Source organism: Palaemon carinicauda, chromosome 29, assembly GCF_036898095.1.
Source record: "Palaemon carinicauda isolate YSFRI2023 chromosome 29, ASM3689809v2, whole genome shotgun sequence".
NCBI classification, from domain to species: domain Eukaryota; kingdom Metazoa; phylum Arthropoda; class Malacostraca; order Decapoda; family Palaemonidae; genus Palaemon; species Palaemon carinicauda.
The window spans coordinates 69,411,380-69,434,663 of record NC_090753.1 but is presented as its reverse complement, the minus strand read 5'-3'; the positions used below and the strand labels follow the sequence as shown (position 1 = coordinate 69,434,663).

At 40.5% G+C, this 23,284-nt stretch overlaps 1 protein-coding gene across 1 annotated transcript in view; it reads right to left on the bottom strand.

The window, feature by feature from the left end:
• Positions 1-3,300: 3,300 nt before the first annotated feature.
• The window catches only part of LOC137622227 (cytosolic carboxypeptidase-like protein 5), a 48,778-nt gene continuing 28,794 nt past the window's right edge, over positions 3,301-23,284 (bottom strand). Inside the window, exons 6-8 of the mRNA XM_068352722.1 lie at positions 10,837-10,975; positions 10,318-10,525; positions 3,301-9,472 (exon numbers count right to left, since the gene is read on the bottom strand). Of these exons, the coding sequence (XP_068208823.1) occupies positions 8,108-9,472; positions 10,318-10,525; positions 10,837-10,975 (1,712 nt within the window). The 3' untranslated portion in view covers positions 3,301-8,107. The remainder of the gene's footprint in view (positions 9,473-10,317; positions 10,526-10,836; positions 10,976-23,284) is intronic.

Sequence of the window (23,284 nt, the reverse complement as noted above, 5' to 3'; positions counted from 1 at the left end):
TACAGTACTGCACTCAAAATAACAGAAATATTTTGCACAATGATGTTCACAAATATTCGACTATGAGGTTTATAACTATAGTTATATTTCATTCAGTGCACCAGCAAAACTAGATTTTGCTTTACAATTGCTTGCAACAATAATGTTTGTATATGGAAAAACTCTCGTGTCATTGATTCCCGTTCTGAAAGTATAAAGTTACTTCCGATTCCGTTAAAACTGGTCCGTATATGAATTTCATGATGCATGAAAACAGTTCTGCAACTATTCACTCAACGCTTACGAAACAGTCCTAAAAACCATGGGTATGTATCATTTACATTTCAGAACTGCAATACAGAGGGTTAGAAAGTTTATGGTACAGAGTATATGCAAACAGAGGGCATCAGCTCTGAAGACACAAGTAAAAGGTAACAGGAAAGTACCTCAAAATTTTGAAGATACTTACGAATATACTACAGAACATAGATCTTTACAAAATAAACGAGAGATTCTCAATTCTTGGGAAAACACGGCTATTTATGTACAATTGATGGGGAAATAGTGCTTAAAATATGCCCTAAAACCTTCATGTATCCATTTATAACTACTGAGAATTTCGGTAAATCAAAATCATTGATGGAAACCAAAAGGTTGCTATTACAGGCTCTTGTGGTATAAGATTAATGTGGCGTTTTCTTTTACTGCAAGGACCATAAATTTCCGTAATTACGCTTTACATAGAATTTATCAGGAATCACTTAGGGAAAATCAAATTCTCTTTCAATATATCCAACACCCCCAAAAGTTCCACATAAGCCCACTATTACAGATTAAAAGTTGTTAGCAAGTAATCACATGCCAAATTTCTTATTGCATAACCTAGCCAAATGCTGCTGGCTACCAAGAGTTGGAGCATGTCCCTTCACTCACAAAATGTGGGAAGACACAAAGTTGTACTTAAACCATTGTTTACTTCAGGACATTCTTAATTATTGTAGAAAGTCTAAAAAAAAACACCCACCTTGGTATTCAAAGCTTTAGACCCAGCAATAATTTAAGACTGCCCCCAAAGCAGGAGGTTCAGTCAATCCTCACCAAAATGACAGCGAATATCTGTGACGAAGATGCAACAGATGATTTAATAATTGTCCTTTCATATTACATTAACAAAGATAACATTTTGTTTTGGAAGCAGTAAAAACATATCAAAGTCAATACAAGTGGATGTTAAAACACAGACTCTATCCTTGTCAACTTATGTCCTTATACATCCTAAATGTAACAATGGCTAACAAATATACGTAATTCCTCACAGAGACTTACTATATACAAAAAATAACGTTTGCATAAAGGGGAATCAGATCTGTGCTGAACCTAGTAAAAACAAAGTACCGTCAATTTATCAGACAGGTGAGGCATGAATGTAGAACTAGTAACCCATCTGTCAACAGTCAAAAAATAATTAGTGATAGCGAATTAACCACAAGGTTGTTCCATCATTTGTAACTTCATGGTGTGAGTAAAATACGTTATCTTAGATCTGGTTCCTAGGGAGGTATGTCAAAACAATAATCAAATAACGTGAAGTCCTTGTCCAAATTATTACGGAAAATGACAATTGGTTTTTTGTGAGCAACATTATTGAGAATGTGAGGTACCTGTTCAAAAAATCATTAATGGCAAAAAAATAGTTACTTGTCCTATAATATAAGATGTGGGGGGTCAGAAATCTTGAACCTTTAACACAAGTACTACAACGTGGTATGTCCCTCACAAAAATTTGTTTGCATGCCTCCCCTGAATGATTGCATGAAATGCAGCATTAAAAAATCAAATAATGGCATTTTTATGAAATCATATTAAGTATACCATATGTCAGCACATTATTGAACTATAGAATAAAAATGTATGAAGCAATTCACGATCATGTTAAATAGAAAAACACAAAGTAGGACCATTATTGAAAATTATTCTGAAAGTTTGTACTTGCAACAAGCAATTAAAGCCTAAGTCGCTGATAGTTATTGAACCAAAGCAAAATGTAGCTTGTGAAACTCCATCATATATGCAATATGGTAAAGCAAGGAAATATTCTCCAACAGATTCATGCATATTGTAAAATTCAAAACAATGCACAACCTACTCACAAAAATATATAGAGAAGCAATCGTTAAATATATGTTTGAGAGATATCCCTCTATCATTTATAATAGGACGAAGGTAAATATCTCATCAAATTCAGCATATAGGCAAATCGACTACGCACTCTATGCAAGACGAATCTCCGATGCATTAAAGTTGCAATGCAACACCATGCCATACACTTCCTTTCTTTACACTTAAAAGAAACCTTGTCTCTGTATCCATATTATCTATGAATATACAACTCAACATTCATGAAAAAACTTTGCTTACAAAAGAGCCACAATATCTATGTACATTACAGCATATACAATGAAGAAATATTGATGAAAATTTGATAAAGTACAGTCCTCACAAGCAATATATTTTGGAGCACCAAATATCACTTTAGATTTAAATTCCTTTTTTTATAGCTTGCATAGGAATGTTTTCATGTAAATAACTTCTGGACCATCACCTATCCGACCTACCAATCCAAATAAGATAACAGATCTTAACCCCTTGAACTGTACACATTTTGAAGTTGAAGGAATTGAGCACACTGCAATGCAACCTTATAAAATATGCAGTCGGCCCTCCTTGTTTGACTATGCGAGTAAAGGTTATACTATGACAATCTAAGAACAATTTTAGCAGACTTTCAGGTTACATACTCTTAAAAAAGTAGTTCTAAAGAATTATTCCTCTCTATCAGGAGAAAAATGAAAGTAACAGAATTTTATACACACAGTACATCAAAGATTAACCCTTTTACACCAGCCATAAGGTTAAATTTCGAGCACATTTTGCTATATATTTTTTTCAAATTGCTCTAACAGCCTTAAATATTGTCGTAGAGAGGTCAGGTTAGTCTCATTCTTTCGGAAAATGCCTGAAGTTCATCATAAAGTTATCAAAAACATGCAAAAACATGTAAATAACAGTGATTTGCAAGAACGTACCGGTACGTCCTTTGGGGGCGAAAGGGTTAAAAAAATTATGTAACTAATAAAAACTAGGGTTCCTGAAAATGGAGATCTTCCATGTTTACAAAGAGTTTTGCTAATCTATTCACATTAGATGAGGGGAGCTAACTGCAGCACATTACCAACTTTAGGAGAGGGGTGGGGCAGTCATCAATCTGGTTTTCCATTTCAAAGATTCATCATTTCTTTCACATTTGTGAAGTATTATCTACACTTTTGTGAAGTATTATCTACACTAAACCACAAAACGCTACAATTTGGATGTGATTAAACAGATTTACAGCAGTTGTCTATATCACAGACTATTTGTTTTTTTTCCTTTTTTACTCTTTAGACAAAGTGAAGGGGGGGGATTAAACCTATAAACATTATTTTTTGTAAATCTAAAAAATAAAGATTTTGTGTATGGAACAATTCTGGTGCAATTTGGATCTTCATATATACATTGTAGTAGTGTTATGGCGTTTAAAGAAACGGTACTGTACTGATAAATGGTTTCTTCCGTACAATTAGCATACATTAATCTTTAAAACAATTCGACCGATGTGCCTGTAGACTGACATCTGTGTCAAAGACTGCTTTAAAACCTCTGAAAACCTAACTTGTCCTAACACAAAAAGGAACTTTATTCTATCATAAATAACTTAAAAAAACATTAGCGTTGACATCTGTCTTTGTGCCATCTCGTATTTGTGCTTCCTATCCTAACAAATATAGGGCGTGTTTGAATGTCTTCCATTAGCCTAGCAAAGGTACCTCTTCCAGGAATTCAGACCTGAAAGACTGCCTTGGAGGTACCTCTTCCACGAATTCAGACCTGAAAGACTGCCTTGGAGGTACCTCTTCCACGAATTCAGACCTGAAAGACTGCCTTGGAGGTACCTCTTCCACGAATTCAGACCTGAAAGACTGCCTTGGAGGTACCTCTTCCACGAATTCAGACCTGAAAGACTGCCTTGGAGGTACCTCTTCCATGAATTCAGACCTGAAAGACTGCCTTGGAGGTACCTCTTCCACGAATTCCGACCTGAAAGACTGCCTTGGAGGTACCTCTTCCACGAATTCCGACCTGAAAGACTGCCTTGGAGGTACCTCTTCCACGAATTCAGACCTGAAAGACTGCCTTGAAATCCCATCTGCTAATCTCTCAATGTTGATTTAAAAGAAGAGCTATCAAGATTATTAAATTCCATTAATCCTCATTCTAAACGAGATATAAACTATCCTTGTGCAACCTTCTCAAGAAAAAAAAATACTGTAGTTTTGCAAATAAATTATCTCGACCACATCAATATCACCAGGTTCCAAATCCTTCTGGTTTTCTAATAATAATAAATAAAAATACAGTATCTATCCTGTCAGTGGAAATTATCAACTGCAATAAAGTGTCAGAATCTAATCAATTTGAAACAGATTTCATTTAAAGTTGTTAAATAACAATTGTGTACAATTTAGTTTCCATATTCATTGTCAGGTAACCAGGGTCTTGTGCCAGTACAGTATACTGCTCCCTGAGCAGCTTAAAATATAACAAAAAACATAAAATAAAGCAGTAAACTGTTTATGTAACTACATTACTTAACTATGCACTTGTCTACCATCAGATGTATACTAAAATTCTTCAAAAAAAAGGCTACAATCACAAAGTATTGTATTGAAGAGAAGTTACCAATCCTAGCACATCTGCAGTATAACAAGTGAATCTCGAAATGTGAAGTGCTGCAATAGAAGAAACATTTCAGATACAAAATTAAATTAACAAATAACATGAGATAAAAGTTCATACCAGTAAAAAAATCTTCAGAAAATAAGACACACATAAATTTGTAACCATTAAAAAATAATTTTAACATAGTATTTGAAAATCCCCTTTTGATGGTAATGATATTATTTTAGAGATGCCTACGGATCGTGCATAAGAGTTATATAGGTCGCTTGCTTGCCATCACAGTTCTCGCTGTTACTGCATATTATATAATTCTTGCTTCGTTTTGAAATATAACCAAGATTGCTGATGAGAGATTTTAAAAAAGTAGCTGTAAATGATGAAAACCAGTGACCAGAATAACCATTACATGTAAATGTTACAAGTACATACAATACAGGCAATTATAATTCTGATTTTTTTTTTTTTTAAGGTTGTTGATGTCGGATGTCATCATCTGTGGTGGATAACAGGGGAGGGTGGGCTGTGGCACCCTAGCAGTACCAGCTGAACTCAGTTGAGTCCCTTGTTAGGCTGGGAAGAACGTAGAGAGTAGAGGTCCCCTTTTTTGTTTTTGTTTCATTTGTTGATGTCAGCTACCCCCCAAAATTGGGGGAGGTGCCTTGGTATATGTATGTATGTAAGGTTGTCTTCAAATTAACTTGGAATTAAAATATTTTTAAGAGGAAAGAATGTCTCAAATCACATAATTCTTAATTTCCTTGAATTCACTACTAAAAAAGGACTGTAGCAGAGACATCCTTCAAGTTGTCAAATCAAAATGTGGATGAAAGCTTTTATCAACACCTATGCAGATTCTTACAAGCAAGGCTAATAGATGAAACAACTACCATGCTACTGATAGAAAGAAGAATTCGTACCGATTACAACTCAATATATGAAAAGACTCAATTTGGGGTGATGTACAATAATTTCAAAAGATATACATACATATACCAAAGGCACTTCCCCCAATTTTGGGGGGTAGCCGACATCAACAAGAAACAAAACAAAAAAGGGGACCTCTACTCTCTACGTTCCTCCAGCCTAAAGATATAAAATGGATAAAAAGAAGCCCATCAAAAACAATTTTCCCAAGAATAAGATAAAACAGGAGTATTTTACTTTCAATATCAATTTCAGTTTGTTACGATTAAAGGTTTAAAGGCTTAAAGGCCGCTCATGAATAGCAGAGGCAAGGGGCAGTGACATTGCCCTATCAAGTAGGACAATGTCCACCCCCTCCATCCAAGCTAGAACCAAGGAGGGCCAGGCAATGGCTGCTGATGACTCAGCAGATAGATCTATAGGCTCCCCTAAACTCCCTTTCTTTAGCCCCTAAGGATGGTGAGGTTACAGCGACCAAAGAAACTAACGAGTCTAAGCGGGACTCGAACCCCAGTCTGGCATTCACCAGTCAAAGACGTTACCACATCGGCCATTACAACCCTTATGACAGATCTGGATGCTGGAATAAGTTTGAAGTTTTACACAAAGAATAAAAATATTGATTCTGAGGCCATAGAAAATAACTTAATATATAATTATACATTCTCTTTAATAATCATATTAAATTTCAGTATTTTCTGTCAAGGAAACCTGGTCAGCTCTAGTGAAATAATGCAATAATCAAAGACAAAATGAAAACTACAACTTCACTGAAGTGTGCAGTAAAGTATAGTGCTTTTTCATTAAAGAAATTTCATTCACAAAATGCTAAAATACAGAACTATTGTAAAGCCGTGACATTTGCTACAGTCATATCGAAATTGTGTCTTTCAGGAAACCAATACATCTTCTAGAAAAAGAAATTCCTTTAGCCTTCAAAGACACAGAAGTTGTTGGCGAGCAACAACCGAAGGAAAGGAGAAAGATAAGAGTATAATATCGGAGATAAACAAATAGCCTTGCCTAACGAATTCCCTCAAAAGGCTTAACTGCAATGGTTAGGAATTCCCTGTAGGAGACCATAAATAAAAAAGGTGAAAGTAGATGAGTGCCTAAAAGGGTGCACAAACATCTTGAGAATAGTATGAGACCAGTTGGATTTACTCAGTAAATAAGAACTTTTGCACATGTATAAAAATTAATCTTAAGGTGATCTTTCAATATGACTCTTATCATACTGTGCAGTATCATAAATGTGCAGATTACCAAATACATTTCAGATTTCATGCAAATTGCACTGAAAAGTCATCCATGATACAACACTAAAAGAAAATTTGTGATGATCATAAGGCAGATAATCAAGATTCTAAGGCTGCCACACTGTACACTTTTCAGTATACTGTAACTGCCACTGTTTCGTGGTGCCACAAAAATGTGGAGTGAGAAGCTGTGAACATCTCACCATTAAACAATTAAAAAATCGGGTCATGTGCAGGTATCGATAAAAGCACATGCGTTTAATTTTTCGCTACAAAACAGTAGCAGTCACCGTCCACTGAAAAGTAGCCCATGTGAAGGGGCCCTAAGATGAATCACTTCTGTCGAGGAAACTGTAATCGGATATAAGGAATAAAAAAAATCTATAGAGGGGTTATCAATATCATTGGAGTCTTATCTCCTATGACTATCACCCATAAGCCTTCTGTGTTAAGTCCTTGTTCTATAAGCACCACTAGAAGTAGGTCAAAATATAGCATTGATCCAAATTTGTTAGAATGTTTTGGGCTGCCCATGAAAAGGCCTCCTGATAACATAAAGGGACTTTTGGAAGACTTAATATGAGGGTATGAAATTAGTTCGAGGTAAGTTCCTGTGTTGGAACAAATGAGGGTTCAAAAATAATGAAAATTATGCATTTATCATTTTGAAGAAATACAAATACCTTAAAAGGTACTTTTATAACATTACAGAGAAATGACATTATATGTCTGGGTTTAAATAGAAATTCATTTCGGTAGAGACAAGACAGCTACTATTGCTGAAGAAATATTGAAAAATATAAAGCACCATCCCAAGTTAAAATGCTCTTTGTTAAATAAAGGATATGAGTTTGACTTTTTCGTCAACAACGTTTAACAATAACTTAATAAAAGTAAACACAAAAATTCGAATCGGATGAACACTGGGTTATACTTTAAACCACTGTGCTTGCGCTTTTTCAAGACGTCACCACTTACGCAGCTTCGGTGAGGCCAGAGAAATAGAAATGATCAACAATGCTGTGTACAAACGTTAAGAAAAATGTTAAAGATTATAAAATGCAACACTTTAAGTCATATCACATTACTTACGTGTAGTCATTCCATAAATGCCTATTAAGTCTTTTGAAAGTAGAGTAATAGAAAATATTTATTGTACACAGTATTTACAGAGATTTTCTACTGTTTTTCTTTCGTTTCTTAATCTTTGGGGGAACCGTATCTATTTCGGATGATAAGCCTTGGTGTGGAGTGCTAATAATCCAATCAAGTGTTGGTTGTGAAGTTGCTGGCTTCATTGCTGGGGAAGCTATTGTTCCTGATAAATCCGTAACACTTCGTGCAGCTACTTTCTTCTTCACTTTCTTCGGAAGGAGTTTCAGTCGCTCTCCAGCTGCCCCTGGGACGGCTGGTAGCCGATCCATGCTCTTGGATAAAGACTTGAGCGTATGTTTGCTTGAGCGCTTGCTGGGAGACATGACCTTTGGCACTTTTTTCGGAGAAGTGACTACCACAGGCGACTTCGGTTGTAAGTGAATGTCGCAGGGGGCCGAAGTTGTGATGATTCCTAGCCCCGGAGGACTGTGACTCGCTTGTGGCTCGCAAACAGACGAGAGAGGGGATCGTGGCGACAGGGGACTCTGACCGGCAGCACCAAAAAAACCCTCCTGAGAAGCTGACAGAGGACTGCACTTGCGCTCAGTTGCTTCTAAACTGGGAAGACTGTAGTAAGAAGTCTCCTTACCCTTAATGGAAGTTTCCTCTGTACTGGAACTAGAACTTGGGCTTATTTTCAGCTTCTTGGTTCCACCATTCAGACCTTTGCTTCTTTGTCTCCTGATCTTCTCAACTTTCTTCACCAACGTTGGGCTCTCAGGAGTGTCAGAGATAGACAACTTAACACTTAAATTTGGTGTGAGACTTACATTAGCTGTGAGACTGTGCTTGCAAGTGTTGATTTTACTGCTTGCAAGCTTTGTTTCACCACTACCTAAGTGGCTGCTTTCTCCAAGTTCCGTAAAGGTTAAGGAACGAGAAACACCGGGTTTCTTGGGAGGTGACTTGATCTTTGGGGACTTCTGCTTATACCTAGGAGAGTGGCTACCAGAACCCATGGGTTTCTTGGCACTAGCTGGTCGAGGACAGACGCTACTCTCCTGGGGTTCTTGATTTTCAGCATCCACAGTAAGGCACCAAGAATGTCGACGCACACGCTGTCCTCGACTACGTGGTAACCTTGGTGACGCAGGGGTGCTTGGTGGCCCCGATCTACCTGATACCAACCTTGAACCATTTCCCAAGTTTCTGCTGCTAAGTCTCTCTACTGTTAACTTGTTAGTTGTACGAGCAGGTGTTCTAGGCGTATGAGGGGCTGTTGTCTGTGTGCGAGGTGACAATGCAGAGGAAGTCAGAAAGTGGTGGAGCCATGCCCTTACTCCGGCTAAATTAGCATACTGAGATTGCGGTATTCTGGACCAGTTGCAGCCACCGCCTACAAGGTCTAGAAGGCTCACTCCAAGTTGTCTTCCACACTGAAATTACAAAACAATCTTTTAATATTCTATTTGTAACAATGCAAGGCACGCAACTGTTTCAAGATTAGATTGGTGTATTATGTACTTGGCAAGACATAGAAGGGGTTTCAGATTACTTGCACAACATAAAAGACCCACTCTTTCAATAAGATGAATTTGAAGACTAAAATACACCAAACCAATTTCTTCTGTATGTTTCAATGTCACCCACCTTCTGCTGTCTCTAAATATACCACAGTTACATCACTATCATTAAAAAGTTCACTGGAAAGTATCATAGGTATTCTAAAGAGCTCTGTAGGGTAACCTAACATAAAACTTTGAAAATATTCAGGCAGGATCTGGCCCTTATTTATCTAGACTTTTCAAGTTCCAACATACTGTACTGTACTTTCATATTTCTAGACTCTCACATGGCTCTTTAAACTGTGATTTAAAGTTATATGGTTAAGCAGAATAAGACCAAAGGATGGAAAGAAAGGCATCTGGGCTTAAGTTGTAATGCAAAGAACTTTCAGTGCTATCAAGAGAGTGCAGCATAAGGCACACTAAAGTGTCACAGAAAGACAATTACCATATAAGGATTCTTGTACTTAATTGCAAGTATGATGACATTCAATCTTTTCTAAACACTTTATATATTTCATGATGAGAATCCACTATCGTTTTCCTGAAAATCTGAAGAACATTGAAAAAAGCAAAAGTACCATCATAGGTAGATTATAAAAAAACATAATTTGACAAATAGTAACTGAAGCATAAGAGTATGAACATCATAAAAAAAATAAAATTTGGTGCACTTATGATAGAAAGTAAAAAAATTCCATTTCGTTTGTACTTACATCTTCAAAAACAGACGGGTTGTACTTTGGAGGTGTAGGCAGGGAAGTCTGAGGATTCTTCCGGGGATCGAGAGGGGAGGGTGGCGTTGGGTTGTAAGTACGTCCAGTATTATAATTACATTCTAGAGTGTAAGAACGCAGGAGACCTGTTGCTCTCATTATAGCCACCCGACCCGAACCCTCTTTGCTCATACCATCACGACGATCCCTAAGAAAAATGACATGAAATATTCAAAACAGCATAAATGGCATATTTCTACTTCACCCAAGAGGTTAACTACTGTACTGTAATTGTTCAGTGGCTACTTTCCTCTTTGTAAGGGTAGAAAACACTCTTTAGCTTTGGTAAGCAACTCTTCTAGGAGAAGGACACTTCAAAATCAAGCCACTGGCTGCTATGATTGACGATGCATTAATAAGTTGGGTAAACTTCAATGATGCTCAATGACAAACGAATAATAATAGAGGAGAATAAACATATGAAAAAATTCAAGTACTGTACTGTACAGTAAAACTTACTTGAGATACATGTTCCTTTCAGAGAAGTTGCAGGCAGCAAAGTCAAAGTTTGGACAATTCACAGCCATCAATTTTGGTAAAAGCATATTCTCTACCATCACAGATGGATCTTCATACCAGTTGCCATAGATAAAAATACCTGAAAATGAAATACAGAAGTTTAGCATTCAATTTTCAAATGGCAAAATCATTTTTATACCATATACAGTCATACCTCTCTACACGAAGGAATCTTCTTATGAAATTTTCAAGCTGCAAAACGAAATGCGAATATCTTTATGACTCACTTTAATAAAAGATTTGCCAGCCAGGCCGAGAATAAAATAGTCACCCATCACAAAAGAATTGAAAAAAAATGGGTTCAGACAACAGAAAATGTAGCTGTAGTCTATAATTGGGGTAACTATAATAGTACAGTACACATGGAACTGTATATTTAGTAAATGTACAGTATTGTACTGTATGTGTTGTATTCTTTTCCATTTTGTACGATATGTTTCTCGGCATCTGCATACGCTGTTGCGAGTCAGTCGGCTCTTGAGTATCTTATAATAAAGTTCGGTCACCACGACGTTGTCTCATTGCAAACCCAACATGGCGCAGTGAGTAGGATTAGAACCAAGCCATGCCCCAGATACGTTGACCACCCCAGGCCACGCCGAGGCGTGCCTCACCTGCGATGCCAAGGGCCTTGTCAAAGGCCGTGATGCAAGCACAGACGTTAATTGAAGACCAGCAACACGCCATCCGTTCCCTTCATGATGCCCTTCCCGGTTCCGGAGCACGTGCGATTAAAGTTCCTGTCTCTGCTGCCCCTGAGAAGTGTGATGCGGTAATGTCCTCGGCAGCGTTCAGATCCTGGAGACATTCGATGACGTGTTGGATCCACCTTAACAAGTTCCATGTTGTCCGGCCCATTAGGCTCAACTGTGTGCCGGCGTTGCAACGTGCGCTGGACGCTCGGTATTCAGATGCCAAATGGAACGCCCTCGCCCCAGACGCGGCTCTGGACACCATCAGGACTATTATGTTGCAGTTGTCGAATCAGGCAGTGCAGTGGTCTGAATTCTTTGCCTACACACAGGGACGCGAGGAGTCAGTGAGCGGCTATTTTTTGAGGTGTGCTCAGAAGGCCACCGACTGTGATTTTCAGTGTCCTAAAGGCGGGGAGTGCTTGATAGAATACATGCTGTTGCGGAAAATAATGGTAGGCCTCAGTGACCCTGTATTAAAAAGGCACGTTTTTCAGGCATGTGATACATTTAAAAGTGTAGATGCCCTTCAGGCACTGTGCTGCACTTTCAAAGCTGCACGCCAAGACGTTGAAAGTGTCCCGCGCGTTGCTATCGGTGAGAGGGAGTCTGCTGGCGCCTCGAGTGATGACGTCACAGGCAGTGATGACGTAGAGCCAGATGTCGCGGTGTTGCGCGGCAATTTTAATGCAAAGCGTTGCGGAAATTGTGGGGGGCGCCATCCGTTTGGTCGAGCGTCGTGCCCAGCAAAAGGTATGACGTGCCACGGATGCCAAAAGGTAGGGCACTTTCAGAAATGCTGCAGAAGTACGAAGAAAGCGCTGCTTGCCTCGAGTTTAGTGATTATTGCAGACACACACCTCTCCCCCCACCCTACAATCGAGGCTTGTGTTTCCCATAGGAACGGGAATTCAATATCTACACTCGTCGTAGCAGATACAGGAGTACAGATCTGCGTTGCTGGACCCATAATTCTTTCAAGACTGGAAATAAATCCCTGGAGTTGCAGCCGCGAACAGGTCTGAGGGACGTAGCTAATCTCCGAGTGAGATGTCTCGGATCAACGGCATCCTTCATTGATACAGGTGGGCGACGCACGAAGCAAGAGGTTTACTTTGTGCCGATGGCCAAGAACTTCTATATATCGCTGAATGCTTGTAAGGAGCTGGGAATAGTACCACCTGGCTTCCCTCACCCCTACCATCTCGTTGCATCAGCTGATGTGCTTAATGAAGAAATCGCATGGCCTAACTCCCCTAAGACAATGAAGCCAGCCACCTTACCCATCCGGCCTGTGGAGGAGAATATACCAAGACTTGAGGAATGGTTATTACAGTGAACCCTCGCTACTTCGCGGTTCAACCATCGCGGATTCACCACTTCGCGGATTTTTTTCATAACCCATTTATATATACATATTGGTAATAACAAAATCAACATACTGTACTGAATAATCAATATAATCGATGCAAAAACTAACCTATAGACAGATGTGTACAGTAAATGCGTTTGTTTCTTCATTATGATCAGAGAAACGTAAACAAAACATTGGTTGCCATTTTTTATCATGCTTTTTGGCGTGTTTAGGAAACGCATGATATAAAATCGCCTTTAATATTTGTGCCTGTTTTAGTTTAGGGTACTGTAGTACATGCATTAAGTGTTCTGTACATTAAAGGGTAGTTTGTTAACAGTACTACGTACAAGGGAAGGTTTTAAAAGTCTGAATATACATGTTAAATGAATAGGTAAATATGGTGTCACTACTTCGCGGATTTTCACTTATCGTGGCCGGGTCTGGAACCTATCTACCGCGATAAACGAGGGTTCACTGTACAGCATTTCTCATCAACAATCTTTAACACAACCAGGGAACCTTTACCTGTAATGACGGGCAAGGAGCACCACATCCATTTGTTGCCTGATGCCGTGCCTTATGCCTGTAACACGCCCGCAACAATCCCTAAGCATTGGGAAGAGGAGGTCAAGGCCCAACTTGTCGAGGACGTTCGGAAGGGCATGATAGAACCAGTCCCAGTGGGGGATTATTATTATTATTATTATTATTACTATCCAAGCTACAACCCGAATTGGAAAAGCAAAATGCTATAAGCCCAGGGGCTCCAATAGGGAAAAATAGCCCAGTGAGGAAAGGAAATAAGGAAATAAATAAGTGAAGAGAACAAATTAACAGTAAATCATTCTAAAAAAAGTAACAACGTCATAACAGATATGTCATATATAAACTATTAACAACTTCAAAAACAAATACTGTATGTCATATATAAACTATAAAAAGACTCATGTCCGCCTGGTCAACAAAAAAGCATTTGCTCCAACTTTGAACTTTTGAAGTTCTACTGATTCAACAACCCGATTAGGAAGATCATTCCACAACTTGGTAACAGCTGGAATAAAACTTCTAGAGTACTGCGTGGTATTGAGTCTTATGATGGAAAAGGCCTGGCTATTAGAATTAACTGCCAGCCTAGTATTACGAACAGGATAGAATTGTCCAGGGAGATCTGAATGTAAAGGATGGTCAGAGTTATGAAAAATCTTATGCAACATGCATAATGAACTAATTGAACGACGGTGCCAGAGATTAATATCTAGATCAGGAATAAGAAATTTAATAGACCGTAAGTTTCTGTCCAACAAATTAAGATGAGAATCAGCAGCTGAAGACCAGACAGGAGAACAATACTCAAAACAAGGTAGAATGAAAGAATTAAAACACTTCTTCAGAATAGATTGATCACCGAATATCTTAAAAGACTTTCTCAATAAGCCAATTTTTTGTGCAATTGAAGAAGACACAGACCTTATATGTTTCTCAAAAGTAAATTTGCTGTCGAGAATCACACCTAAAATTTTGAAAGAGTCATACAAATTTAAAGAAACATTATCAATACTGAGATCCGGATGTTGAGGAGCCACCGTCCTTGACCTACTTACAATCATACTTTGAGTTTTGTTAGGATTCAACTTCATACCCCATAACTTGCACCATACACTAATTTTAGCTAGATCTCTATTAAGGGATTCACCAACCCCAGGTCTACATTCAGGGGATGGAATTGATGCAAAGAGAGTAGCATCATCTGCATATGCAACAAGCTTATTTTCTAGGCCAAACCACATGTCATGTGTATATAGTATGAAAAGTAATGGGCCAAGAACACTACCCTGTGGAACACCGGATATCACATTCCTATACTCACTATGGTGCCCATCAACAACTACTCTTTGAGATCTACTACTTAAAAAATCAATAATAATGCTAAGAAACGACCCACCCACTCCCAACTGTTTCAGTTTGAAAACAAGGGCCTCATGATTAACACGGTCAAAGGCAGCACTAAAATCAAGGCCAATCATACGAACTTCACGACCACAATCAAGGGATTTCTGTACTGCATTGGAGATTGTAAGAAGGGCATCACATGCTCCAAGGCCTTTACGAAAACCAAATTGCAAACTAGGGAATAGATGATTACCTTCAGCAAACCTATTAAGACGTTTTGCCAGAAGACGTTCAAAAACTTTAGATAATATGGGAGTTATGGAAATTGGGCGGTAATCAGTGGGACTTGAGCTACCACAAACACATTTACATAGAGGAGTAACATTACCAATTCTCCAACAAGTGCTAAAAGCTCCTCTTCTTGCTAACTTGCGCAAAATAACAGATAACTTTGGAGCTAAGAAATCTGCGGTCTTTATAAAAAACAAAGGAAAAATACCATTTGGGTCTACACCTCCATAAGCATCAAGGTCCATCAACAGAGCTTTAATCTCACGAGATCGAAAAGCTAAACTAGTTAGTTTAGCCTCAGGAAAACAGGAATGAGGAAGTTCAAGTTTTTCATTACTCTGTTTACTGTCAAAAACATCAGCCAAAAGGGTTGCCTTTTCCTTTGGACAGTGAGTGACTGAGCCATCTGGTTTAAGTAAAGGAGGAACTGCTGCATCTACACCAAAGAGTGCAGATTTAAGGGTAGACCACCATTTATGTTCCTGAGTTGTACCAGAGAGGGTTTCTTTTATGATTAAATTGTACTCCTTTTCAGTTGAGGCATAAACTCTCTGAGCAAAAGCTCGAAGCTGAGTATAGTTGTTCCAGGTCAAATCTGATCTGTTACCCTTCCAAAGGTGATAGGCCTCCTGCTTCTCCAAATAAGCACGTCTGCAATCATCATTGAACCACGGTTTGTCCTTCATTCGGTACCTTAGCACACGAGAAGGGATACGCCTATCAATTATGTTGACTAGATTCTCATTCAAAGAGACAACAGGATCTACACTATTATATAATTGTGACCAATTCAAGCACAAAAGATCATGCAAAATCCCATTCCAGTCTGCTTGGGATTTCATATAAATTTTACAGGAATATGATATATCAGGGACAGGCTGCTCAGTCTTCACTAATAATGAAATCAAGGCATGATCAGAAGTCCCGACTGGAGAATCAACCTTACTAGTTATAACGCCAGGGGAGTCAGTGTATACGAGGTCCAAGCAATTACCAGACCTGTGAGTAGCTTCATTTATGATTTGCTCACAGCCTGATTCAGAGGCAAAGTCTAAAGCTCTTAAGCCATGGCGATCGGTAGGAGAGATAGAACTTAACCACTCCCTATGGTGAGCATTAAAATCACCAACAAAGACAAAAGAAGCCTTTCTATCATCTTCTTGTATCTTAGCCATAATGGTAAGAAGACAATCGAAGATAGAATCATCCATGTCTGGATTCCGGTAGATCGAACACAAATAAAAGTTGTTATGCCTGCCACAAACTTTTATTACCTGAATCTCATGACATCCACATTGATAGCAGGACTTATGAGAAGCAGGGTACTCGGTCCTAATATACACCGCCATTCCCCTGGCCCTAGGAATGGCATCACGTTTCAGCATTATTGGCTTCTTAAAACCAGTTATAAGGAGCTCAGATGAGTGCCTCATATTAGAAACCAAAGTTTCTGAGCACAAAAGAATATCATACTGTCTGGACGCAACTGTAAGGTCTTGGATATTTGCATGAAGACCACGAATATTGCAATACAGAAGACGACATTGACGAAATCTAGGACGTACTGGTCCCGGATTTTGCTCAATGTCTCCAGACAGCATAAGAATTAATAGAAATAAGAAAGAGACATCATACTTAAAAACTAGATTAACAAGAATTATAACAAAAACAATATGTACAGAATAATAAAAAAAGTGATTGATGATACCCATAGACTATAGTAAAAAGTCGGAAAAACTGGTCAACATGGAGGAGCCGATACACCATGCAAGGCTAAATACCCTCCAGGATAGCCACTTCAACTGAAGGGAGGACAGTAAGGATGGTTTTGAGAAGAAAAAATCAGAAAAAGGAAAAGACAACCTCTTGATAAACCACCAGGCATCCATGGCCCTTCTATTAAGCCTGCCCAACACACCATTTCAAAAAAACAAGAGGAAGAAAAAAAAAATAAGATAGAATAGAGTGCCCGAGTGTACCCTCAAGCAAGAGAACTCTAACCCAAGGCAGTGGAAGACCATGGTACAGAGGCTATGGCACTACCCAAGACTAGAGAACAATGGTTTAATTTTGGAGTGTCCTTCTCCTAGAAGAGCTGCTTACCATAGCTAAAGAGTTATGGTATGTGAGGATGGTCATCGTAGCTAAGAAGATGGGCCAACCTTGCCACACAGTAGACTGGTATGTGAGGATGGTCATCGTAGCTAAGAAGATGGGCCAACCTTGCCACACAGTAGACTTCCAGCGCCTCAACGCCCACTGTCTTTGTGTGACTCATCATACACTGGCACCCTTCGCCATGATTTCAAGCATCTCCATTCACACGTACAAGCCTACGGCGGATGCCCACTGGGGTTTCCATAAAGTGGAATTGGACGAGGACAGCCGCCCACTCATGACCTTCATCACCCCATGGGGACAATAGCGTTATCGTAGAACACCCATGGGTCACTGTTCAGCATCCGACACATACACAAAAAGGTTCGATGATGCCCTGCAAGACATCACCAGAAACATAAATGCATTGACGACACTTTCCTATACGATCACAGCATCGAAGAGGCGTTCTGGCATGTATATGAATTCCTGTCAACGTGTGCCTCTGCAGGTATCACAATCAAGCCCGAGAAGTTTAAATTCTGCAAGAGAGAGGTTACTTTCGTCGGTTATCACCTGGGATGGGAGTCATACAAGCCCGCAGATGAACGACTAGACGCCATTCGTAACTTCCATATGCCAGGGAAGCCCTCCATCAAGGATATTAGGTCGTGGTTCGGATTCGTGAATCAATTAGCTCCCTTTTCCTGCAACGGCGCCCATTATGGAGCCCTTTAGGGACTTCCTCAGAAAACCCACCGGAAAAAACGTCTACTGGGATAGCCAGCTACGTGACAAACTCCGGCAGGCACAGGAGGTCATCTGTCAATTAGCCAAGGACGGCTTGGCATATTACGACAAGACACGCCCTACGACGATAATGACGGATTGGAGCAAGGCAGGCATCGGTTCCGTAGTCCTTCAGCAGTATTGCAGTTGTCAGTCAGCTGACAGCCCCTTGCCCTGAGTGGTAGTCGACACCTCACCCCCTCTGAAGCTGGGTATGCCCCTGTAGAAGGAGAAGCCCTGGCAGTTACCTGGTGCTTGCGGAAGGCCAGGTTGTTTCTAATTGGGTGTCCTAATCTCACCATCATCACGGACCACCGTCCACTCGTCAAACTGCTGGGTGACAGAGCCCTCAAGGACGTCGTCATCCCAAGATTATTCAACCAAGTTCCACATGAAGTACCTGCCCGGAAAAAGGAACACTGCCGTGGATTTTCTTTCAAAGTACTCGACCATGCGAGCACCCCACGCAGCTTCCGACGTGGATTTGGAGGACGACATTCAAGTGGCAGTGGCATATGCAACCGTGGCCGCCTTGGAACTGGACATCATCGTGTTGGATGAAGACTGCGTCAGGAGCGCCGCATCTAACGACCCTGTACTGTATATCAGCTCTTGCTTGCCAGGGTTGCAGCGGGCGACTGGCCCCAACAGAAATCGCAAGAACTTGCCTGCCTTCGTCCCTTCTTCAGCGTTCGGGACCGGCTATCCATCAACCAGGATCTGGTGACATACTCAGTGGACCAAGGATGTGTTCGTTTGGTTATCCCCGAGGATTTACGCCGCCAGGTAGCCGCTAACCTACACACAGGACACCAAGGCCTCGACTCTATGCTTTGAAGGGCCAGGCAGTCGGTCTATTGGCCGGGAATAGAAGGGGACCTTCAGCATCGCCGTGCCCAATGCACTTCATGCGACGAACACGCCCCCTCACTGCCTCCTGAAGAAATGATGCACACGCCGCCTGCGGAATACTCCTTTCAGCAAGTCATTGCAGGTATGTTCCAGATAGAAGGCAGTGTATACATGGTATATGCAGATAGACTAACAGGTTGGTTAGAAGCAGCTAATTTCCCCAATGGTGCCACATCTAACAAAATCAGCAATCACCTTCGATCATATTTCTCGCGTTAGGGAGCCCCAGAACAAATATCAACTGACGGAGGTACAAACTTGGCCAGCGAGGAGATGGAGGCCTTCTACAGGAGATGGGGAGTCAGGGTCCGGCTGTCGTCAGCCCAGTATCCCCAGTCTATGGCAGGGCAGAAGCAGCTGTCAAATCGGCAAAGAGGCTACTCCGAGAAAACGCGTTAAAGGGTGGAGCCCTTGAGTCGGACAAAACGGCCTTGGCGATACTTCAGTATCTCAACACTCCTCTCAGGGAGATTAACAAGTCACCGTCTCAGCTTGCAACGGGTCACCAGCTGCGCGATGGGGTACCGACGACCAGGAGACACCTGTTAGTAGACAGATATTGGAGGCAGACGATACGTCGAAGGGAGTTACAAGTGGCAAGGTCGCAGGAGGTTATGCGCATCCCTGGCACTACCAGAAGACTGCCGCCCATCAAACTAGGTACCCATGTACGCATACAAAACCAAGCTACCAAGCAGTGGGATAGATCGGGCACAGTAACGGAAACAAAGCCCCATCGTCAGTACACCGTTAAGCTCAACGGGAGCGGCAGGCTGTCAAAAAGGAATAGACGAGGAATAGACGACACTTGAGAGTCATCGGTTTGCCCTCTGGCACGCCCGTGTCTCAGCACGAGACCTCCGCAAGCCATACCCCAACTGAACATTTAACACACCCCATACAGGAGCCCAACGTCGTTACTAGGCCGAGAAGGGCCGCCAGTAAACCCAAGTGGCTCAAAGACTTTGTAGAATGATGTTATCTGTTGTATGCAATTGCATCAGGAATTGATATTTCTTTCCAGAGAATTTATGAATTTGATTTTGTTTTTGTGTATGTATCAAAAAGTTCCTCCAGGAGAAACGTAGAGAGTAGAGGTCCCCTTTTTTGTTTGTTTCTTGTTGATGTCGGCTACCCCCCAAAATTGGGGGAAGTGCCTTTGGTATATGTATGTATGTATCAAAAAGTTAGCTTTAATTTTTTTTTCTCTCATTTCTCATTGATCTAGTGACATTTCCCTCTTTTATTTTTGCCATGTATAAGTATGTTCTTGAGGGGGATGTACGTCATGTGTACGATATGTTTCGGTATTTACCCCTTTTATTTAATTTGCCATGTATAAGTATAATCTCGAGGGGGGGGAGTACGATATGTGTATGATATGTTTCTCAGCCATGCGCTGCCGAGCATGCATCTGCATACGCTGTTGCGAGTCAGTCGGCTCTTGAGTATCTTATAATAAAGTTCGGTCACCAGGACGTTGTCTCATTGCAAACCCAACACGTTTATTATTACATTATGTTGTAATAACTACTTGATTTACAGGTATTAACCCTTTTACCCCCAGGCTATTTGGAAATTTCCAACCATTAACCCCCAAGGGGTTATTTTTTTCCCAGCACATTTTGCAGTATATTTTTTTTAAATTGCTCTAACAGCCTTAATTTTTGTCATAGAGAGGTCAGGTTGGTCTCATTCTCTTGGAAAATGCCTGAATTTTTTCAAAAAATTATCAAAAATATGAAAAAAAAAAAAATATTTATAGCATTTTTTTGCATGGACGTACCGGTACGTCCATGGGGGTAAAGGGATGGGTTTTGTGAAACGTACCAGTACGTCCTTTGGGGGTAAAAGGGTTAACTATTAGTTTAGGTATATTGAATGGTTCAAATGTATTTGTCTGTACAGTATTTCATTGTGGTTATACTGTAGCTTTACTATGAGATTTAATACGGTGTTTTGTAGGGTTTGGAACGAATTAGGCTATTTGCCTGTGAAATGTGACTCGCAACACAAAAAAATCACTTTACAAAAGCCACTCCAGAACGAATTAATTTAATGTTGTGAGGTATTACTGTACTGTAGTAGAATTTGGAAAGATTTATTTTCCCAACCTTTCCATATGTATCAACCTTAAAGCTATAAATAAAGGAAATCAAATTTTTATGGTAATTATGATATTTTGATTATAAAATAAATTTTTGAATATACTCACCCGGTGAATATATAATAGCTGACGTCTCCGACGGCTCGACAGATTCCAAAAACTCGCGAGCGATCGCCGTGAAGGTTGCGGGTGTGACCACCAGCGCCGACTATCGGCCAGATACCGCATATACTTGTCAATTTCTCCAGTTCTTCTCAGTCCGCTAGGTCTCTATCGGGGAGGAAGGGAGGGCCTTTAATTTATATATTCACCGGGTAAGTATATTCAAAAATTTATTTTATAATCAAAATATCATTTTTAAATATTAAACTTAGCCGGTGAATATATAATAGCTGATTCACACCCATGGTGGTGGGTAGAGACCAGTATTAATACAATGAAGGCGTATATGCTCATGAGTTTTTGACAATTATATCATAAAAAACCCACTTAAATATAGGTACCTGGTAAGGAAGCTGACTCTGACGATTACTCTGCCTCATTAGTCCGCTTTCCTCACAAAGCCCAGCCATCCTCTCAGGATGCTGAAAGACTCCCAGGAGCTGTTATATCCAGGGCGCACACCCTTATAACAGGACCTCATCAATACCCTTAATCTGGGCGCTCTCAAGAAACGACATTTGACCACCCGCCAAATCAAAAAGGATGCGAAAGACTTCCTAGTCTTCCGTACAACCCAAGACAAGATTAAAAACATTTCAAGATAGGATTAAAAGGATATTGGGATTAAGGGAATGTAGTGGTAGAACTGAAGTTGCTATTGCTCTCACTTCGTGCGTCTTGACCTTAAGCAAACAACTATCTTTCTCATTTAAATGAGAATGTGCCTCCCGGATTAAAAATCTAATAAAGTACGATAGAGCATTTTTAGACATGGGCAATGAGGGCTTCTTAACGGAGCACCATAAGGCCTCAGAACCACCTCGTAATGGTTTAGTACGAGCCAAATAAAACTTAAGAGCTCTAACTGGGCACAGTACTCTTTCAACCTCGTTGCCTACGATCTCTGACAGACAAGGTATTTCAAAAGATTTAGGCCAAGGACGAGAAGGCAGTTCATTCTTGGCCAAAAAACCAAGTTGAAGTGAACATGTGGCTTTATTTGTAGAGAAGCCGATGTTCTTACTAAAGGCATGGATCTCACTGACCCTTTTAGACGAAGCCAAGCACACCAAAAAAAGCGTCTTGAGGGTGAGATCCTTCAGGGAGGCTGAATGCAATGGCTCAAACCTGTCGGACATTAGGAACCTTAGGACCACGTCTAAGTTCCAAGCAGGAGTTGACATACGACGCTCCTTAGAGGTCTCGAAGGACTTAAGGAGATCTTGGAGATCTTTATTATTTGACAGATCCAAGCCTCTATGTCTGAACACAGACGCCAACATGCTCCTGTAGCCCTTAATAGTGGGAGCAGAGAGGGAGCGAACATTTCTCAGATGCAGGAGAAAGTCTGCAATTTGGGCTACAGAGGTACTGGAAGAGGAAATAGAGGATGACTTGCACCACTCTCTAAAGACCTCCCACTTCGACTGGTAGACCTTGATGGTAGATGATCTCCTAGCCCTCGCGATCGCTCTGGCTGCCTCCTTCGAAAATCCTCGAGCTCTTGAGAGTCTTTCAATAGTCTGAAGGCAGTCAGACGAAGCGCGGGGAGGCTTTGATGAAGACTCCTTACGTGGGGCTGCCGTAAGAGATCCATCCTTAGGTAGTAGGTTGGCTTGGGCACCAGCCGGCCGTTGAGATACTACCGCTAGAGAGTTATGGGGTCCTTTGACTGGCCAGACAGTACTACATAGGACCCTTCTCTCTGGTTACGGTTCTTTCCCTTTGCCTACACAGACACCGAATAGTCTGGCCTATCCTTTACAGATTCTCCTCTTTCCTCATACACCTGACAACACTGTGATTAATAGACAATTCTTCTTCACCCAAGGGGTTAACTATTGCCCTGTAATTGTTCAGTGGCTACTTTCCTCTTGGTAAGGGTAGAAGAGACTCTTTAGCTATGGTAAGCAGCTCTTCTAGGAGAAGGACACTCCAAAATCAAACCATTGTTCTCTATTCTTAGGTAGTGCCATAGCCTCTGTACCATGGTCTTACACTGCCTTGGGTTAGAGTTCTCTTGCTTGAGGGTACACTCTAGCACACTTTTCTATTTAGTTTCTCTTCCTCTTGTTCTGTTAAAGTTTTCAT